Source organism: Mustela putorius, unplaced genomic scaffold (assembly GCF_011764305.1).
Source record: "Mustela putorius furo isolate JIRA1106 unplaced genomic scaffold, ASM1176430v1.1 tig00003834_pilon_pilon_pilon, whole genome shotgun sequence".
NCBI classification, from domain to species: Eukaryota; Metazoa; Chordata; class Mammalia; order Carnivora; family Mustelidae; genus Mustela; species Mustela putorius.
In genome coordinates this window covers 78,853,510-78,876,156 of record NW_025421987.1, presented here as the reverse complement: position 1 = coordinate 78,876,156, position 22,647 = coordinate 78,853,510, and the positions used below count along the sequence as shown (strand labels likewise).

The 22,647-nt window shown below is 36.9% G+C and overlaps 1 protein-coding gene across 9 annotated transcripts in view; it reads left to right on the top strand.

The window, feature by feature from the left end:
* The window catches only part of TBL1XR1 (TBL1X receptor 1), a 169,788-nt gene that overhangs the window by 112,175 nt on the left and 34,966 nt on the right, over positions 1 to 22,647 (top strand). For 8 of the 9 annotated variants that reach the window (XM_045088643.1, XM_045088648.1, XM_045088642.1 and 5 more), the window contains one exon: positions 21,220 to 21,322. The exons of the other annotated variant lie outside the window; for it this stretch is intronic. In XM_045088643.1, the coding sequence (XP_044944578.1) occupies positions 21,265 to 21,322 (58 nt within the window). In that variant the 5' untranslated portion in view covers positions 21,220 to 21,264. The remainder of the gene's footprint in view (positions 1 to 21,219; positions 21,323 to 22,647) is intronic. 9 annotated transcript variants of the gene reach the window in all.

The window sequence follows — 22,647 nt, the reverse complement described above, 5'->3', positions numbered from 1 at the left end:
AAGACAAATCACGAGTTCCTAGTTATATTTTAATCATACATATGATTATAGGGTTTCAAAACTTGATTGTATTGTGTGAATTTTACTGAAAATATGTGTATTAGGCTCCTGGGTGGCTCAGTTGTTAAGCGTTGTTTGCTTTTGGCTTAGGTCATGATCCCAGGGGTCCTGGGATCAAGCCTTATATGGGGCTCCCTGCTCAGCAGGAGTCTACTTCTCCCTCTCCAGCTCCCCCTGCTTGTGTTCCCTCTCTTGCTCTCTCTCTGTCATAAAATAAAAAAATCTTTTAAAAAAATGAATATTTATCAGTGTGTTATAAATATTAAAGTAATTTTAATTTTTTGTATTCAGTTCCATCAAATACGAGTTTCATAATAAAAGTAAAATGATCATAATGTTTTTGCCATCAAGACAGACTGTTCTCTAGGACAGTTTGACACATTGAGCTTCTCACTTCTTACCTCCCTAGTGGATTGTTCTACGTCCTCCAGACGTAGCCAGCTTCTATAGCACTTCATCATGGAAAGAAGACAAAACAGTTTTTACTGCTTCTCTATTTGTGTCTATTTTTCCTTTCTGAAAATGTTGGTTTGAAGATTATTGAAAGCAGTTTAAAGTTTCTTTGCAATTTTTATTTGTCTGTAGGGATTACATGTAGTCAGAATTTTGCTTTAAAGTATATTAGTTTTCTTTATGACTACAAATAACTTTGCTAGTTTTAAAAAGTGTTTATTTTCTGTGTATCTTAAATGTAGATAATGTTGGTTGACTGTGTCTTTGTTCTCTGTCTTCTCTCTTGGGGATCCAGGCTTTTAGAGCAGGTCCAGTGTATAGGACATCCTCATTCTTGTGACAGGAGAAGAGAGCAAGAGGACTGGCAGATACTTGTAATACCTATAAAATTGTGATTGGATGTGGTGTATCACATCTGCTCAATTTCCATTGGCCAAAGCATGACACGCTGGGAATGAATAACTCACTTGTAGGAGAAGAGAAGAGTGATTTGAATTCTGGACAGTTCACCCACATAATGTCACTTAAATTGATCCCTGCATGTTGATGCCTTCATAGTCACCATAATTACTATTGTTTTGAATTGTGTTCTAAAGGATTTATCTATCTTATGGGCATGCTGAGGAGATAACTGAAGGTCATGGAGAACAGGCTTTTGTTAACCTTTATCTGTACCTGTAGTCTAACCTTTATCTATACCTGTCATCTATACTTTTGAAGTACAGATGGTGGCATCTGTATTTACTAATCCTGGGCTTTATCAGCTGCTTATTTGTTGTGGGTTGAATTGTATCATCCTCAATTCATAAACTGAAGTCCAAACTCACAATACTTCAGAATATAAGCCTACTTGGAAATAGGTACTTACAGAGATAAGTTCTCTGTAAGGTTAAAGTGCAGTCTCTTTAAGTTAAATGAGGTCATTAGGTAGGGTCTAATCCAGTATATAATTCAGAAATTTGGATACAGACACAGGGGGAAAGAATGTGAAGAGTCCTGGGGAGACTTGGTGAGGTGGCTGGAGTAACGCATCCATAAGTCAGGGAGGGTAGGAGGAAGGCCTGGAACAGACCCTTCCTTAGCACCTTCAGGAGCATTGTCCTGCCAACACCTTGATTTTGCACCTCTGACTTAGAGAACTATGAGGCTATACATTTTGTTGTAAGCTCCAGAACTATGAGGCTATACATTTTGTTGTAAGCCACCCAATTTGCGGTACTTTGTTATGGAAGGCTCTTTTGTTGATGTTCTGAGACTCAGTTTTTAATGCAGGGTGGTGTTTCCTACCCCATCAACAAACAGCCCTCAGTGACGAGTTATCTGAGAAATCAGCTCAGTGTTGACACTATCTGCCAGAGGTTCCATCTTGAAAGATTTGTCCTCTCCCCCTCAGGATGCCAGTTACAAGCCCAGGTTGTCACCTGTGCTTCTGACCAACCAGCGATAAATTGGAGATTCCCATGGCCTCCTCTTTGGGGTCAGTTACTTTGCTAGAGCAGCTCATAGAACTCCAAACATTTTACATTATTATTTTAGATTATTGGTTTATTATGAAAGATTACAACTCAGGAACGGCCAGATGGAAGAGATGCATCAGGGCAACATGAGGGGAAAGGGTATGGTGCTTCCATGTCCTCTAGGCATGCCGCCCCCACTCCCCACCCCCCAGTCTCCGTGTGGTCACCAACCTGGAAGTTCTCTGATGCCTGTCGTTTTGGGTTCTTATGTAGGCTTCATCACACAGACATGATCAAGTCATTGGTGATTGATTAAAGCTCCAGGCCCTCCCCCTTCCCTAAAACTTGGTAGGTGTGGAACTGAAAAATCCAATCCTCTAATCACAGGGTTAGTTCTCCTGGCAACCAGCCCCTATCCTTAGGTGTGGTCTCAAAGTCATCTCATCAGCATACCAAGAGACACCTTTGCCACTCTCAACACTTGTGAAGTTCCAAGGATTTGGGGAACTCTTCATGAGTCAGGAATGTGGGACTAAAACCAAATACGTATGAGAAATACACATTTGGTCATTTGACCAAATGTATGTATGTATTTTTTCTTATAAATTGCAATATTGAAAGCTTCACAGTTTCACAGTGCAACCCGGCTTGATTGTAAGAGTGGGAAGGAATAGAAGCTGTAACTGTAGGTTGCTGTATTGGAAGGGACTTCATTGCCAGACTAAAGAATTTTGGACTTTGCTGAAATAGTATCTTGAAATAGCAGTTTGGCAGCCAGGGCAAGAAGAAACTAGCATGAGGGTAGTTTATTTTTGTAATCTTATTGTTTAATAATGGAGTAGTCTAGGTCCTGAAGGGATACAAGAAGATGGATCCTCTATTTAGAGTACTGTAACATCTGTTGTCCTTTTAAACTCTGAAAAGGTGTAGCATTTATGAGTTTGTTCTCTCAAAGCTGGAATTCTGCATTAAATCATACAACAGTCAGTTTTCTTGTTTTAAAAGTTAGGTGTTACAGATTGAATTATGTTCCCCAAAAGATATGTTGAAATTGTAACCCTTGGTACCTGTGTGACTGTGACTTTATTTGGAAATAAGGTCTTTGCAGATGTAGCTAAGATAAGGTCATTAGGGTAGGCCCTATTCCATTGTGACTGGTGTCCTTATAAGAAGGAAATTTGGACACGGACACAAACACAGAGGGAAGACAGCCATGTGGAGATGGAGGCAGAGACTGTGTTAGGTTGCCACAAACCAAAGAACACTTGGAGGTACCAGAAGCTGGAGGAGGCAAGGAAGGATCTTCCCCCACTGAGGCTTTGGTGGGAGCATGGCCCTGCCAACAGCTTGATTTCAGACTTTAGCCTCCAGAAATGAGACAATGCTTTTCTGTTGTAAGGCACCCACATTTGTGGTGCTATGTAATGGCAGCTCTAGGAAATTAAGGACATAAGGATTTTGAGAAGTACTTTGTGATCTAGAGAGCTCTTTTTCTTAAGTTATCATATTTAGCAGATTATTAGAATGCTTTCAGTTGGGTAAACGAAAGATTCTCAAACTTTGCTGTGCATTGTATTTCCCTGAGAATCTTTAAAAAAAACAAATTGTGTCTGACTCCCACCGCCTGAAATTCTGGTGTAACATGGGCGTCAGGATTTTTAAAAGCTTCCCAGAGGATGTAACGTGCTGCATTTTGAAGAACCTCTGGGGAACCTTCTAGTTTAGATATTCTCCCACCCCTCCCTACACATAAAATTTTGTGTTCATTTAGCTTTTATTAGCCCTTTACCTCCCTTCCTTTTTTGTAAACTCATTTGTGCCTTGGTCTTTAAGATTTTTAAAAAAGCTGTATTTTATTCTTTGTTCTTGCCAGCCTGGCTAGACATGTGATTATGTTCATCTTCATATATAAAAGATTGTTTATGAAGTTGCTATAAGAGGTCCATTTGTATTAAAACCAAATTTTAGAAATTTCTAAGTCGTGCACATCTGCATTTGGAAGTTGAACTATATTCGTATTACCTAAGTGCAAGTAAATGAAAAATAACATCTGTATTCAGGTAGACGTGCATTTCATTAAGTATACAAGTAGTATAATTATTTAAATTATTATTGGCCATTCTCCTGCAAGATTGTATTGAGAATGATAAATTGAAGGACATGGAAACATTCACTTCCCCAAACACTGCTTTTTATTTTTCAGATTTCCCACTTTTATATCACTTTTTTCACACTCTTAGTTCACAAAGTAAATGACACTCAATATCTGTGGATGTGTTCTGGGTTAATAATTTCTTCATGTAAGGTTTTAAGTTGTGAATATTTTTTTGTTTTTTGTTTGGCCATGTGCTAGTCCTTATTTCTATATTTCTATAGTTTCTCTTTCCATGATTTCAGTTACCTTCTGTCAACCGCAGTCCAGCAAGCACATGATCCTTCTGAGTGTTGTCAGAAACTCTCTAGTAGCCTCATACTATGTCACAATGCCTATGTCAATCGCTTCACTTCATCTCATCACAGAGTCATTTGATCATCTCACATCATGGCTGGAAGAAGGGTGATTACACTGCAATAAGATACTTGGAGAGAGAGCCACATATACATAACTCCTAGTATGGCATATTGTTAGTAAGCATGCCTTACTGTGCCTAATTTATAAATCAGACTCTCATAAGTATGCATACATAGGGGAAAACATAGTATCTATAGGGTTCCTATCTGCTGTTTCAGGCACCTGCTAGCTGTCTTAGAATGCATTCCCCAAAGATAAGGGAGGGGACAGCCCATTTTAGATCATCTGCATGTCCACTTTGTAACAAAGTAAAACTATTTGTGTTTAATTCTGTAGTTTACATTAGACATCAAACACTTTGGAACTGATAAGTAAATTTTTTTTCTTTTCGAAGACACGATATATTATTCAAATTGGAGACATTTAAGGAGATATATTTATGCCTTTGCTATATATAAGTTCCTTGGAAAATAGACATTAAATCATTATTATTCATTAACCTATTGTTAACGAAAGCGTATCATCTACCTGGCTAGAAGTGATGAAATGTGTTTGTTGTGTTTGTTCAATTATCAACAAACTTAGAATACAAGCACTGTTTGAGGAGAGCAGTGAGTTCAGTTGGTTTTAGAATGTAAGGGTCAGAGGTGGGGTTCAGGGGAAGGTGGAAGATGTTGTCAAAGCAGAGTTTTATTGGTAGAATAGTGGTAAGTTTGGTTGTGCTGAGTAGGGTTACTTGTCCCAGGGAAAGGGATGATAGGAGATTTTAGAGAGAGCTGTTTTTATGCAGCACTTCTGCCTAGGCCTCAGCTTCTTTACCTGCCAAAAGGGTGACAGTGGCATGTGTTACAAGGACTTCAAAAAGAACTAAAGCCCTATTATGCTTTGAATTTCTTTTAATGTATTCACAGCAGTTACTGATCTGGTTAGGAGTAATAGGGTGTGGAATACTTAATTTACCATGATTAAACACAGATGTGTCTCTACTCCCTAGATTTCCTCTGTTCTCTGCATTTCCTGTTTTTTCTGTTGTGTCCTCAGAATGCAGAGGAACAGGTGTGGAAATTGCACCAGGTATAACCTGGAAATCTGACCAAAAAGAATTTCAGAGTTGTTGCTCAGCTTGCCACCTCTTTATTTCTCGTGTTGCCAATAGATTGAGTATATGATTGGAACATTTTAGTGCCAAAGTTTTACATGATTTGATTTCATATATATGGTACAGAGGAGCTGCTGTTACCTAGTCTTGAATGTCTTCCTTTTGGGAAATAACGGCTACAGAACAGAGACCAGCTTCGTTCCAGAGGTGTAGTCTCAGATGGGTCATTTTTCTTCCTCCATATTGTATTTAGTAGATTCCACATGTTTTCTCAAAAGTAGAACTTTTGCATGAGGTTGTTCCTGGCTTCTTTAAGTCTATTTTTTGGTCATTAGGTATGAATTTACTAGATAGCTATGTATATTCCAGCATGAATATAACAGAATTCAAACAAGGTTTATATCCTGTTAAAATCTGAAAAATGCTCATGGCATAAGAGGTCTTTTCCCCAAAAAAGATTAGTGGTAATATTCCCAAGAAGGAATCACTTTTTGTACTAGCAGATATATATTCTTCATTTATGTTCTTGTTACATTAATGATGCCAAAGAGCTTTTATTTATGTGTTATAGCTGTCAATATTTGCTACATTAGAAATTAAAACTATGAAGTTTTATGTTGCCAGTGCATTTTAACATAACAAACCTATCTATAACATGTTAACACTAAGAATATATTTAATGAAAAATAAGTATTTTCCAAGAATTTCCAAAGAATTCATGAGAAGGATCACATTGATTTATATATTTGCAAATTTTTATTAATCCCTGGTTTACTAGACTATAGCTATGTTCTCACGTATGCTTCTGCATTCATGTTGAGGTATGTTGTTATAATCAAAGTCTAGGAAAAATAAAATCTGGCCTTACAAAGATGTATAATTGGTACTTTTTCAAATCAAAATAAAATTTATTTTTCAAATGAATTTGAATATTTTCTTTGATACTGCCAAGTCTCAAGTGGGTAGTTTAATGATTAGTTGCATTGCAAGTTCTGAAGTTGTATCCGTGAACTTTTTGTATTATTACATTAAAATCCATTGGTCTTTTTGAACTTAAAATAGTTCATTTCCTCATGCATAATTTTGTATTGGTGTTTGGGAAAATATTTGTTTACTGAGTTGTGTATACTTTCCATATGTTCATTATGCAGTAGAAACAGTTATTGAACATCATGATCTATATAACAACTTGATCTTATCAGACAAGTTTTTGAGTATTGGGGTGCTCTTAATCTTAAGTTCATGGTGGCTGATAAGTTTTCCAAATCCTAATTTCTCCTAAAATCTTAGGTTTTATTCTTGCCAGCAAATATTGCTAGTTGTTTTCTTTAAAGTGACAGTTTCACTTTGTTTATTTGCAAGAAAATGTCTGCCAAATTCTCAGTCTGAAAAGCCATACTTTGTCAGTTTGTTCTTTGAAGTAAAAATGGTATTCCATGAAAAAAAGTAGCTAGTTCAGCTTGCAGTTCACTAATTGCACAGTGCTTTTCTTGGAGACAACCATCGTTTTAGTGTGCAGAAGTGCTTTATTTGTACTTAATGTTTTGTTATAGGATATTAAACAGATGTATATGTGAGGGCTAAGATTTTAATAAACTTAAGTGTTTTTGGTGCTTTCATGAAATTCTTCAGTGAAAGATTCGTGTATTTGTGTGGGTTTTTTTTTTTTTTTTTTTTTTTTTTTTGAGAGTATGGTAGTAAAGAATATCTCTACCATACTTACTATCTGCTAAGATAGTAAGATGTAACATCTTGATTTGCATTAGGGTATGAGCAGTTTATCCACTACTGCTTTGTAATAACATCAGGGTGGAAGTCAATTCTGTGAAAAAGGCAGGTAATGTCTTGGTACTATAAAAATCATTTTGACCTATGGACCCCTTAAAAAATCTTGGGAACCCCGAGGATCTACCTACCTCACTTTGAAACTTTTTTTTTTTTTTAAGATTTTATTTATTTACTTGACACAGCGTGAGAGGCAACAAGCAGGGGGAGCGGGAGAGGGAGAAGCAGGCTTCCCGCCCAGCAGGGAGCCCAGTGTGGGGCTCCATCCCAGGACGCCAGGATCATGACCAGGATCATGACCTGAGCCGGACGCAGATGCAGATGCCTAAGGACGGAGCCACCCAGATGCCCCCACACTTTGAAACTTAATTTGTATACTAAATAAAAAGCCAATCAATCTTTGTTATGGACGGGATAAAGATAGCAAATCTGATTTTTAGTTTTGAGCACTTTGAACAGCATTAGCATTGAAGTACATTTACAGTGAAATGGAAAGAAATATTTTTAATAAGATGGTACTAAAAGTCTGCCTTTGCAGTTTGTCTGTAGCCTGACTGGTTCGAGTACTTAACAAAGGATGGGCACTGCAGGGCCTCAGTGTGGTTATGAAGTGATGCACTTGATTTGTTCCTATGTGGACTTTTTTTGTTTGTTGGATTTTGGGAAAAAAAATCTTACAGGACAGTACTGCCAACTGTTTTCTTTCACCCTGTGAAATTGACCTCAAACATTTTCATGGTGGATTTCCCCCAGTTTTCAATAAAACTTCAAAGCCTATCTCAATTCATTTTTGTCATCAGTTTCTACTCCTATTTTCTTTTGCGTTTTGTCTTCGTAGGTTTACTGGTAGCCGGCCTATGGCGGGGCCGGGGGGGCGGGTATTGGTACAGGTGTGTACCAACTTGTTATCTGAGTATTAAACTTGGTCTCCGTTGTCTTCACTTGATTTGAACAAGCATTTATTGCCTGTTAGGATGGGTGTTGACCTCATCTTGTACCCCCTCCGCATACTTGGACATTTGATGTATATTATTCATAAATTTTTGCTAAGAGGCCAATCTTCTGCACATTTTTTACTTTTGCTCTTCCAAATAATTTACCAAATACAGTCTGTCCATGGACACTTGTTTTGATTCACTTAGGACTTAGTGATCTTAGTTTTATTTACTAGTCCACCCCCCATCTTTTTTTTTTTTTTTTAAAGATTTTATTTGTTTATTTGACAGAAAAAGAGGTCACAAGTAGGCAAACAGGCAGGCAGAGAAAGAGGGGGAAGCAGGCTCCCTGCTGAGCAGAGAGCCCGATGTGGGGCTCGATCCCAGGACCCTGAGATCATGACCAGAGCCCAAAGCAGAGGCTTAACCCATTGAGCCACTCAGGCGCCTCACCCCCCCCCCCCATCTTTTAAAAATCAAAGGTTAGTCCTTCTGTGGTAAACTATTTCATAAATACTATTAAAAGTAATATTTATTTCTAATTCTGAATTCATTATCCCTAGTACCTTCTTCTCTTTATTAGCCTATATATTATCTCAGTTTTAAGCAAAGTTTGCATTCATTCTTGTGGTTGTCCTTTTAAACCTTAGCTATGTTCCAGTCTTTGATATTCTCACTGCATGTCTGTTCCAGAGCTGGAATAGTAAGTCAGTGTGTTTCAATTGAGAAAATTTTATTACCTTTCTTATACTGGTTTCCATTCAAACAAACTCAGAGCTTTTCTTGCTAGTCAGAGGGGACTGGCTTTTTTATTTTCATTTCCATACCTGACTTGTCTTTCCCCGACTGATAATGGTTTGCCTTAAGTCCTATGACTGATTTACTGTTCAACAACTGAAAAGAATGTACCAAAAATAAGGCCTGTCAGGGCACCTGGCTAGATCAGTTGGTAAAGTGTGCAACTCTTGATCTTAGACTTTTGAGTTTGAGACCCAGGTCGGGTGTAGAGATTACTTAAAAATAAAATTTAAAAAGTATATATGGCCTATCTTCTGTTACTTAGTGTTTTAATTTTTTATCCTTTTCATTTCTGTGTCGGTATACATTAGCTATAATTTATTTAATCATTAAACACGCTTATTGAGTCCATCTTGGAGGCACGTAATTTTGTATTTTAAAGGGTTGTTAGAAGACATCAGTGTAAACCACTTCTCTTTTATATGTGTGGCAAGTTGAAGTCCACACTGATGGACTCTGAGGCCGTTCTTCAGAGGCCTTTGGGTATAAAAAGAAATGGGCCTGTTTAATGACTATGTAACTTAAATCAGGGTTGACTCATCACATAATAGATGCTTTTTTACTATTCTCTGTCTAGAGAGCTTTGCCTAGACTTAATATTGCTTAATTGGGATTCAAAATTAGTGTTCCCTGTTGTCAAATCAATGGCAAATGTTCTGTTAAAAAAGAATGTTCTGTAAAAACCATTCTGTGTTTTGTAAAAACCACAAGATGTTGTGGGTTGTACAAAAATGGGTGATGGGTTGGATTTGACACACAAGCCATAGTTTTTAGACCCCTGGTGTAAATCACAGTTGGAATAAATGATTGACGTTAGAAATCTCAGTTACTAATGAGTAATTGGTTTGGTACACCATTTGCCCAAGTCTTTACATATGTCAGTGTTACAAAAGATAGTTGATCCTAATAAGCATCATGCATAATACTTAACTGTTTTTTAAATGAATTTGTTTTCTCTTTCCCAAATTCTGGAGATATCTGTCTGAGATCTGACAGTCTTTAAAATTTGTTAAAAATGCTTTATTAACAATCACTTTGTGATCTGGTAACTCTCTGCATAGGGTATTATGTACTTGGACAGACTTTAAACATTGAAGTTTAAAAGTGAAAGAGACCATCTAATGTTTCCTCATTTTGTAGATGAGGAAACAGATTCCCAGAAGATTCAAATCTATTATCCAAAATTATATAAGGTATCTAATATCTTATTTTTTGGTCATATTATCTTTAATTTATATCTGAGAGCTCTGGATTCCAGTGAAACCAAGAAAGAAAAAAAAAGGTAATTTAGTTTATCTCTTCTAAGTTATTATCACCATACTCTAATTTTTTTTTTAAGATTTTATTTATTTATTTAACAGAGATCACAAGTAGGCAGAGAGGCAGGCAGAGATAGATGAGGAAGCAGGATCTCTAGCAGGCTCCCTGCTGAGCAGAGAGCCCAGTGCGTTGCAGGGCTTGATCCCAGTACACTGAGATCATGACCTGAAGAGGTTTTAACCCCCTGAGCCGCCCAGCCGCCCCCATACTTTAATTTCTTAAGACTTCTCAGCTTTGGAACTTCAGTAACCATTAACTTGATGATAAAACGAAGCAACAAGAACCAAAAAAAAAAAGTTCACAGCACAAAAATTTCCTGTAACTCTTAAAAGAAGAAGAAATTAGCCTTTACACTCTTAGAAAAATTACTGGAAGATGCTTATGTGCCAAAATTAGAAGGTAAAATGCCATCGCCTTCTAATTTCCCTTCAAACTATCTTGTTCACCTTTTTAAAAAATATAAACTATACTTGTTTCTCTTGAAGATGCCATAGATTTTTTTACTGGCATTTTATATTCAAATTACTAAAAATCTATTCCCCCCCCCCCAAAAAAAAGTTAGATAAATCAAATGAAATAAAAGCTTATTTTTAAAAGTTGTTTTCTCCTTTTTGGTGAGAATGCAAATTGGTGCAGCTACTGTGGAAAGTAGTGTAAACCTTCTTCCAAAAAAAAAAAAAGAAAAGAAATATCTTATAATCCAGTAATTTCAGTATGGGTGTTTTGCTCAAGGCAAACAGAAACACTAATTTGAAAAGGTATATGCACCCCTATGTTATAGCAGCATTATTTACAATAGCCAAGATATGGAAGCAGTCCAAGTGTTCATTGACAGATGAATGGATAAAGAAGAGGAGGTGGTAGACTATTACTCAGCCTTAAAAAAATGAGACCTTGCTATTTGCAACCACATGGGTGGACCTAGAGGGTATAATGCTAAGTGAAATAGGTCAGAGAAAGACAATGTCTGATTCCATTCATATGTAGAATGAGCAAACACAGACAGATTTTTTTTTTTTGAAGATTTATTTATTTTAAAGAGAGAGTGCAAACAAGCAGAGGAAGGGGCAGGGGGAGGAAATCTCAGAGAGACTCCCCACTGTGTGGGAGTTCAGTCATGGGGCTTGATCTCATGACCCTGAAACCATGACCTGAACAGAAATCAGGAATAGGATGCTTAACTGACTGAGCCACCCAGGTGCCCCAAAAAACAGATTCTTAAATACAGAGAGAACAAACTGATGGTTATCAGATGGGAGGTGAGGGGCGGTTGGGTAAAATAGGTGAAGAGGATTAAGAGTACAATTGTGGGGATGAGCACTGAGTAATGTTCAGAATTGTTGAATCTTATTGTATACCTGAAACTAACATAACACTGTATGTTGATTATACTTAAGTTTATAAAAGGATGTTGTCTCCTTTTTAATAGCGTGAATAAAAATGATCTCACGAGATCGGGTCTTTAAAAATACAGTTTAAACTTAACATTTATCTTAATGTGAACACTGGTAGAATTTTTGTTTGTTCTTTGGAAACATACTTCTTTACCTTTCTTTGGACTTAATATCACAGGAAGCTTTAGAAAGATATCCTCAGAGTGTTTGACAATTAAGCCATAGTTGTAGTTCATGGTTAATATAGAAACACGTGTATATGCTATTGTTTGTTGATGATACTTAAGAAATCAGCCAGATAATTTGATTTTGTTGTACTGGGTTTTGTTTTTGTTTTAGTTTGGTTAATATTAACATAAGCTGAAGTGTTTCATTTAGAGCTTTGTGTTTTTTTCTTGAGATTATCTATTTCTAAATCTTAATGTTGCACTTTATAGTTTACAAAAGTAATTTGGTAAACATGATTTCATTTAGTTTAATGAAATTTTGTGAAACCTTATAAAATTTAGCAAGGCAAAAGTTGAGAATGTATTTTATACATATTTTAAGCTATATTACCAATGACCTAAATCTTAAGATATCTTCCCTCATTCTACCGTATTTTATACATACAACAGTGTTATTGCCTAACACTTGTAGGATTGTGATTATTTTTAATGAGGCAGGAAATTAAGTGTAATGCGTTTTTCAGTGCTATTCCTGAGAGTGTTTCATGGTGCAAAGGCGGGGCCAGTTCAAGGGGAAGGGGCATTGCGGGACAGATGATTATAAAATGTTAATGTACCCTGTTAATCTCATTGTCTTTGAACAGGATGGTTTCCTGAAAATAAAGGCAAATTTTCAAAAAAGGCAGATCCTAGCAACTGTGAATTTTATAACATCAATGATTTTAAAGGCTTCAGATGAATGATCAGAGTTTATAAGAATTGGCGATGATGGATATATATGTTTGCTAGGTCTGCCATAAAAAATCCACTGGCGACTTAAACAACAGGCATTTATTTTCTCATAGTTCTGGATGTTGGAAGTCAAAGCTCAAGGTGTCAGCAGGATAAATTACTTTATGAGGCCTCTCTCCTTGGCTTGCAGATAGCTACCTTCTCTCTCACTATGACCTCACATGATCTTTCCTCTGTGCACATGCATCCTTGGTGTTCTCCCTCCTCATCTAAGGACACTTGTCATTATTGGGTTAGGGTCCACCCTAATGGCCTCATTTTACCTCTTTAAAGACCAAATCTCCAGACAAAGTCACATTCTGAGACATTAGAGGAGTTAGGTCTTCAACATACGAATTGTATGGACAGTTCATCTCATAAGATGGTAGTAAAGCACCATGACTTTGCTAATAAGTAGATTGATTTAATTTCTTCCCTCTGTCTCCTTTCCTTCCCCCACACACTTTGTTTTTTGTTTTTGTCTTTTAGTTATGATAATGTATTTTTGCAGTGTGTTTTGGTTTGACCAGAGTTTCCTCAGGTAACTCAGTGGGTGATAACGGCAGCAAGATTTTACTTTGCTGAAATAAACTATCTACTTTGCTCCACAGCAGATTGAGAACTCACACCCAAAGTAATTTTGATATATGATTCTGTGTGAGTTTAGAGACTGTCATCATCTGGAACTTCTGTAGGTGGCTGGTAATCTATTTAAGCTGAGTGCCAACAACCTGCACTGTACATGGGGCTTTGGCAATATATGTTACGTCTTGAAATTAGCACCTGCATAGGACCTTCTAGTGCTGATAATTTTCATTCTTTGTAGTCATTAAATTATTTTACATTATATATTCTATCCTATTCCATTTTTTTTTGAACTGAGGAAATTTTAGTATTTTAATAACATTTCTAAATACATATGCCTATATATAGAAATGCTGTTCTCGTATGACATTAAAATGAGGAAGTTAAGACTGAAGAGGAAATGAAATAAAGTGTAGAATGCTTCGTCCCATACATAGCATGTAGGAATTCCTCAGTAATCACAAACATTCTTCTGCTTCATTTTCCTTAACACTCAAATGAGAAGGAGCGTGCACATACGCAGGAGCAGAGGTGACTTGGTACACTTTAGACATTTGAATTTAAAGGAAAATACTCTTCCAATTACGGAAAGAAACCTGTAAGCCACTTGCATTTTACATCTTTTGCTTACCTATTCACAGTCTTAAGGTTTATGCTTTCATAATTTTCTTTATTTTTTCTTACCCAAGCTAGTATTGTTTTCTTCACCGCAACCAGGTCTGGCCCTGGTCTACTTCGTTTAGCTTTGTTCAGCCACATCTCCAGCCCCTGGTATGGTGCCTGGTGCATTGGAGGTGTTCCAGTTTTGACTGAGTAGTGCTTTAGTGCATTTGTTCCCTTTCAGGTTTTGTTAAAACTGCATGACTACTGTAGTGTTTACTTCCCACTTTTCACTACCCCACTGCCACAACTGTATCTCATCTATGTTTGTTTGGACTGGTTTATCACCCTAAGTAATTGAAGTTACTTAGGAGAAATCCATTCCTATAGGGGAGCAGGATCAGAGGTACCACTTTCCATAGAAGATGAGCTGTAATATTTTAACAACTCCAGAGCATTTCTGCAGGAATGTACTGTTTTGTCTCTAGTTTAACACATACAAAGTGTGACTCCCCAGAGGGCTGTGCTTTCTAGGCACCCCACTTTTATGGATAATTCTTCATACTTTCTAATCTGGAAACAATTTGAAAAATGTGACCTTTCCCCATTTTCTTATTTCCTCAAATATAATCTATCACTAATTTTAGTCATTTTCTTGTTTTAAAAAAAATCTCTTGGATAATTCCCTCTATTTGTCTGCCTTTTTTTGTTGTAACTGAGAAGTCTCAAATTGGGTTAGACAATAAAATTAATTTTTGACTTCTTTAATTGAATTAGAATGATAATTGGTTTCTGATAGTACTTAATCCAGTTGCTTAATAATTTGATGTCATTAGTAACATAGTTTCTCTTGTCTATCTTTCCTGGTGTCCTCTGTTTTTCTCTCCTCTCTGCTCTAGCCTCAGTGATGTACATAGTGTCCTTGTTATCTGCCCCCTCCTTTCTGAAAGGAGAAGGTTGTCTTTCCTAGAAACCAGCAAACGTCTTCTACATTTCATTTACCAGGTGTGATTGAGGTGGGGTAGAGGGAAGTGATGTGTATATGTGGGGGTGGGGTGTCAGCCCTAAACTGAAGATATAAAATATGCTGATTGACCTAAGTGATTAAGTAAGTGCCTTCCTTTGGACCAGGAGGTCCATGTCATTTAAACCACAGGGCTGGGAATGAATGGAGTAGGCCTCCAGATGGAAAGCAGGAATAGTGGTGTCTTTTGTCAGACTGTGGCAGTGGACACAGTTGCAAGAGGCAAGCTGCAGTTTTCACCATCTTGCTGGTTATCGTCACTCAGCAGTTCTTACCTGCTGAGTTCTAGAGAAGCCTAAGGTATTCTTCTTTCTAGATGATCTCCCAGCACCATACCATCCCCAACATAACAATTACCTTGAACACCTGTGGGTCATTCATATTTATTTTTAAAGGTAATCCGGAATGTCCCAAGGTGGCATTGACAGTTACTTGCCAAATTAAAACAATTCTTTAAAAAAAAAATTATATATTTATGTGAGAAAGGGAGCATGTGCGTGTGTGTCTGTGTTGGGGGAGGGACATCTCAAAGTAGACTGCCACTGAGTATGGAGCCCACTGTGGGTCTCCATCTCATGACTCATGAGATCATGACCTGAGCGGAAACCAGGAATCAGATGCTTAACCGACTGAGCTACTTAGGGGTCCCAAAACAATTCTTATTTTCAACATCAAAGTTCTTTTAGTAGCTTTTAATATTGTTGATCTTTTTCATCTTGAATAAACAACTGTGGCAGATATTTGTAGATGTATTTACAGATGTATTTTTTGTTTTGTCACAATTTTGGTGATGTTGAATATTTTAAAATCTTTATGTTATAGTCAGAATGTTCTTGTGTTTATTGTTGGTGAAATTGAATGTTTTCCTAATGTTTCAGCTAGAGGGGCCATAAATTGGTTTGTTCTCTTGAGTGGGCCCAGTCTGTTGGTATTCAGTAAGTATCAGAATAGCCATGGGAGGAGGGTAAGAGGGACAGAAAAATAGGTGAAGGAGAGTGGAGGGCACAGGCTTCCATTGATGGAATTAGTAAGTCGGGAGGTAGAAGGGTTCAGCATAAGGAGTATAGACAGCAGAGTTGAGTAGCTTTGTATGGTGACAGATGGTAGCCGCACTTGTGGGGAGCATAGTATATTGTGCACCATGCTGTGCACTGGAAACTAACATGCCATGTTAGCAAAACTTCCATTTAAAAGAAACAACCAATTATTTATTCTCTTTCATCCAGTTACTTACTTGTAGAGACTTTTCCTGATTCTGAGAGTTTTAATTAAAGCACACCTACTAAAAAGAAATAAGTAACTTTAAGGTTAAATATCCTGATGGCAGTCTTAGAGGAATGAAGGTTTAGGATCATCCAAATAGTTGAGCAACTCAAAAATTAGACTAATATGTCTGTTATAAGATAATACACCACCACTATATATTGTGTAAGATAAAATAATTTCAGTTAAACATTTGATTCTGGATTATGCAGAGGGTTTCCAGATCTTCTTAATAATGTGTGGTAGGCAGGGCACTTAAAATCTTTCTGGTTTAATTTTTATCCATCACTTTCCCTGTCCTTTCATTCTTTTAAATTTAAAATGATGTGATACAGGTTTATAGTTGGGTGCTGGCTTACTCCAGCAATGGACTCAGAAAAGAATGTATGTCTATGTCCTGGGAGATGATTAAATTTGTGAGGCACTTATTGTTCAGTGTGTGTTTGCTGAGCTCAGTTTTGTGATGCTGAAAGTATGTACATTCTCAGTTGAATGAATCCTAACTAAATTGTCTCAGCAGTCCTGTTCTTGTAACAGGTGTTAAATTACTGTCTATAATGTCTTGAAGTAAAATATTTCATAGTGAACATTGAAAATATTAAGTGTACTATTAATATAAACACTTGGCTAAATATTAGTTAAGACTAATTTTTATATTTACTTTTGACTAATATAGCTATGGATCTGACTTAACTAATTGCCTGTAACTGATAGGCGTTGTGGATAAAAGCTCTTAGAGTTTATAGGCTGTTCTGAGAGTTAGGATGGAGAACTACAAAGTCATTTACTTTTTTTCCCATTTTTAGAACTCAATTCATTTACTATTTAAGGATAAATAAGTATGATGAGGCAGAATATACCAAAAAATTGCTTTGGGTCAGGGGGGCATGTGGGTGGCTCAGTTAAGCACCCAACTCTTGGTTTTGGCTCAGGTCATGAATCCAGGGTCATGAGATCAAGCTCCTCGTCAGGCTCCTTGCTGAGCATGTAGCCTCCTTAAGATTTCTTTCTCTCCCTCTGCTCCCCCCATCCCAAATCACTTTGTGACTTTTGGAAATATAATTCATTTTGAATGTCTTATTCATTTAATAATCCATCAGCTCCTTGAGGGCAGGACTTATTATTATTTTTTTTTAAGATTTTATTTATTTATTTGACAGAGAGGGATCACAAGCAGGCAGAGAGAGAGAGGGAAGCGGGCTCCCTGCTGAGCAGAGACCCGGATATGGGACTCGATCCCAGGACCCCGAGATTATGACCTGAGCCGAAGGCAGCGGCTTAATCCACTGAGCCACCCAGGCGCCCCAGGTCTTATTTTTATCTCTGCAGACCTGACACCCAGATGGTATAGGATAGAGGTGCGGTGAATGTCTCGCTGCTGTTTTGTGATCTTGTTTAAAGACAGTTGTACACAGTGGAGGAGAAGCGTTGGTAAGGCTTCTTGTATACACTATGAAAGTGAGTGATAGCTGGTATCTGAATGTCTGGTCTTCACCTGGGACAGATGAAGAGTACTATATCACATTATAGAGGACCCATTTTAGCTGTATTAGCAAACAGACCAAAATGGAGCAGTTGTACAAAGCCATCGTGAATCCACTAAAGAGGTAGTCTAATTTCGCTCTTTGGCACACAGACTTTTAATGTATTTTGAAAGTGAAGACTGAGGTTTTCATTCAAGATTGTGTCTTAATGTTTTCTTTTTGTAGTGCAATCTCCTGTTCTTTTCAGGTGTCTTTTTGAAATTATAATTTTAAAAGGCTTAGTTTAATACAAACCATACTCTAGAATTAAGTGTTTTTGAAAATGGATAAACTCAAGTCTTTGTAGACTCTGTGTAGTTTTATTGCAATTGGGACCAAAACCTCTAGTACAGATTGCATTAAACTTACAGTTTTTTGGTTTTTTTTTTTAATGATACCTTTGTATGTTTCTCTTCACTAACTGAACTCTGCAAGGCTTGGGTGAACTTTATTTTATCTGTCTATTCCTACTCTCAGCATAGAGATTTGTCTGCCCTAACAACACACATGAAGAGCAATAAGGTTCTTTCTAGGAATATAAGAGCTAGCTGAAGTAGAACTACAGGTGGAACAATACTTGTAATTTGAACAGTTTACCCCTTTCCCTTAAAAAATATTACTCTTGATTCCAGAAATTGTTATACTATAGCATTGTGAATGGAATAAAAAAAATAAATAGCAGTTTGAAGAGATAGGAACTTTTCTGTTCTACTTTTTGGGCATTTTTTTGTGATGATCTTTTAAAATCTACCAGCATTATGTAGTTATTATAGGAACATTTATAGACAATAACATATCATTTTGGTTTGTATTTTTCTTTGCCCTGGAATATATTTGGTAATGCTGAAGCATCACTGATCACTGCTTTAAGTTGAGACATTCATGACCTTAGCTTATTAGAACCAAGCTTTATTGAAAACCTATGAATCTTAGGTACTTCAGCACCAGTGTTTGAATGTTGAAGTGAATGATATATTAGAGGAAAATAATACTTTTTTTTTTTTTATCAGTTTATTTCACTTGGATTCCCCCTAGCACATCTCATTTTGGGAAATCCTGTTAATGAAATAATGATGAATTGTTTCCCTTACAAACAGATATCCATGATTGGTCAAATTATTTAATTTCTTAGAATTCTGTAATGGGTGGGATTGGATTTGTTTTGTTTTTTGAGAGAGAGCACATGTACATGCAAGAGTAGGGATGGGGTGCAGGGGTGGGGGAGAATCCCAAGCACGCTCCATGTCCAGTGCGGAACCAGATGTGTGCGGCTCAGTCTCATGATCCTGAGATCATGACCTGAGCCAAAATCAAGAGTCAGTCCTTAAGCAACTGAGCCACTCTAGTTTTGTTTTTTAAAATTATTCAGTTTAACAGGCTTTCGAAATTGACTATTTAATATATACTCTGAATGCCAGATACATTGCTACATATTACTGTGCGTCAGGATAAAACTGAGGAAGATACCCTCCAGGGCACGAGTCACTTAATGTACCATAGTAGCATCTAGACAAGATGTCATCAAAGGAATATTTACTTTTGTTATTCAAAACATTCAGGTTATTAATTGTACCTCCTGAGTTAATTTTGTGGAAGAGTACCTTTTTCTTTCTATGAAGATAATTGTGACTCTTTGTCTGTGGTTTCTCTTCTTCTGTGGAAGTACTGTGAATCCACATTTCCTCAAAGAACCTTTGGTTCTTCCTTTCACCTCATTCCTTTGTCCAGCTGGTCACAGTTTGGAACCCCTGAACTTCTTCCTGGCTTCAGTGCCACAGCCCAGGTTTCATTTATTAATTAGGTCCCTGCAACATCCTCCTACCTCAGCTTTTACTCCAGTCCATCTTCCTTCCAGTCTGTTCTGCATGTCAGAGCCAGGATGATCTTTATACAGTGTCGATCTGGTGATTCTGCCACCTGCTTAAAACCTGTCAGTATATTTTCTCTAAGTAATGCTGTCAAGGCCCGGCAGAACAGGGTTTTGTTTGTGTTTCGAGCCTTACTTCCATGTTTTGTTTTCTCTTTCTTCATCCAACCTTTTCACTAACTATTACTGCTCACTGGATTCCTTCCCTTCCCTGCCTTCTTCCTACAAGTATTTATGTCCTCCCGCTCCTAGTCCATCCTTCCGGGTCTAAACACCTGTGATACTTTCTTCAAGATGTATTTCCTGGCTTCTAAATTTGGTCAGGAATTCCTGTGTGTGTGTCATTGGAAAATTGTTATTACTTTCTTGTTTGTTTTCTTTCCTGTGACAGAAGCTTGTTGTGCTTAGTCACTATTATTTCCACAACTTAGGGCAGCAGCAGTTTCCCTCACACAGTAGCCTACTCAGGTGTTTGTTAATTTATGACTTCTAAATATCCTGTGAACTCTGCATCATAAAGAGACTGATGATATAGTGTTAGATAGCCCTTTACTGAATAGATGTCAGTCTATCCTTTTAAAATGCGGGACCAAAAAAGTACACAGTCTGTGGGTCAGATCTGGCCCACTAGTCTTTTATAAGGACCACAAGCTAAGAAAGGTAGTTTTGTTGTTGTTGTTTTAAGTGCTTGAAAAGAAGTCTGAAGAGAAATATTTTATGATCCAACTTTATCATATGAAATCCAGATTTCAGCATCCATAAATAAAATTTGATTGGAACAGGTCCTGACTCATTTGTCTACATCTTGTTTGTTGCTGCTTTTGTGCTACAACCATAGAGTTGAGTGGTTTTAATAGAAACTGTGTATGGGAGGCAAAGCTTAACATATTTACTGTCGGACTCTGTACAAAAGATGTTTGCTGACTTCTTTTCTGTGACATGAGAACAGATAAGTATAATGAGAACATATTTAAGTTAGATCTTTGTTTCCTTTTTTCCTCTCTCTGAATTCAAGATTTCAGTATGTCCGTTAAGAGAATATCATTTAAGTTTTGAAAACTGTATTCCTACCTCTCTGCTTTACAATGTAGCCAGATCCTTCTGAAACTTGAACATTGTAGGTTAGATGTTGAGAGAACAGAGACCTCAAATCCTCTCAAATTATGTAGACAAAACCAATGTAGATGGCTCATCCCTTACCAAGTGGTCTAAAATCATTCTTTTCCTAAATATATAATATTCTGATTCCTAAAATGTGCTGTTCTTTTTTTCTTTTTCTTTTTTTACAGTTAAGGAGAAAGGGGAAACAACTTTTTAATGCTATTTGATACAGTCATATAAAATACAGTGCTAAAGCCCTTTTCTAAATTTTGAATCCTTTTTGCAAATATGTTACCTTGCAGAAAAATAGACCAGCCATGTTTTGGTTGTATAATCTATTACTAACTATTGGAATAACTTTATTTGTTAGGGTTTATTATTAGGCAATATAGAACCTTCATTTTACATCATTTAATAAAATCAAATGGTTTTTACAACATTGTTTACGTTTTGTCTAAAAATATTTTATTGAGAAAATACTTAATTAACTTTGTTTTATTTTTAGGGTTATATCCTGTGTTGTGACCTCATGGTTTAAGTGGGAATAAAGATGAGTATAAGCAGTGATGAGGTCAACTTCTTGGTATATAGATACTTGCAAGAGTCAGGTGAGTACTTTCATAAAGTAAATAGGCCTCAAATTATTTTAATATTCTCAAAATAACCTTTTATGCATTTGAAATTTGTATCAGTCCAAACTGTTGAACTTTGTATGTTTCCTTAATGTCTGGACTGCCATTTTAAAGCTATGTGTTACTGCATGGTTTAACTCTCTGACTCTTTCAAATATGTTGGAATCATCCCAGGCAAATATTTGTTAATAAATGGTTTGGCTTTCAGTGTTCAAAGACCATTTTTATAAGTTGTTATGAGATTGCACATGGTCAGTAGGAACATATAAACTTTCAGATAGCATCAATTTGATAATGTATGTTCAGAATCCTCAGCTAAATGTTACTGATCCTAATTGCAGTTAGCATTTCAATAACTAAATTAACCATATTTTTTCAGAATGTTTTCTCAATCATTATCCCTATTAATTTAGTTTATTCTTGACCCGAATTCCTACTGATGTGTTTATTGGTGGGTGACCAATATATTAAATCATTGGAGGCCATTTATAATAAATATTAAGTAAATCTGTTCATTTTTAAACAGATTAAGAGGCATCTTAAAACAGAAGGAAGACTACAAGGGAAAATGTGGGATGGATTAAGCAAGAAAATGTAAAAATAGAAGAGGGAAAGCGTGGGGTGGATGGGACACAGGACCGGGGAAGATTGACTGCACTGGTGCACGCAGGTTGTTAGCAGGACTTCTTACCACTTGGAAGTTGAAAATAAGCTGGAGAGGTTGAATTTTAGAAATCCTACAAGTTGGGATGTTGTAGTAGTAAATTGAGGCCTAGTGTTTGTGTAAAAGGGTAACTGTGGTTGGCTCATTTGAGGGAGGACAGAAAGCTGGAAGTAGGAACTGAGCCCTCAGTTTTGACTTTGAAATGATAGTTATTCTTCTGATAGGGCTTAGTCATTATCCTTTCCTACGAAGGGAGTGCACACGCCCCTGTGTGCCGAGCTTTTGCCAGCTGTGCTCCAGTTTTGAGCTTTGCTGTCCCCTGGGGGTTCCTAGTCCCAGGCACCATCGCTGCTTCTCTCTGGCCTGGAAGAGCTCAGAAAATGATGGCTAATGAGGGCAGAAAAGGAGAAACTAAAAGCAGCCAACTAAGGCAGAATAATTTATTCTGAAGCTTTGAAATGAGTGCATCTTGTTTTGTTTTGTTTTTCTTTTTCTTTTTCAGCTGGTCAGCTGGTGTTGAAGGCAGATCCTAAAATGATATCCATGAATATTTTGAGCAAGATTAAAATGATTAATAAAGTGGAAAAAGTAGTGACCTGACCTAGTGATTATTAACATATATAAGACAGATGCACAT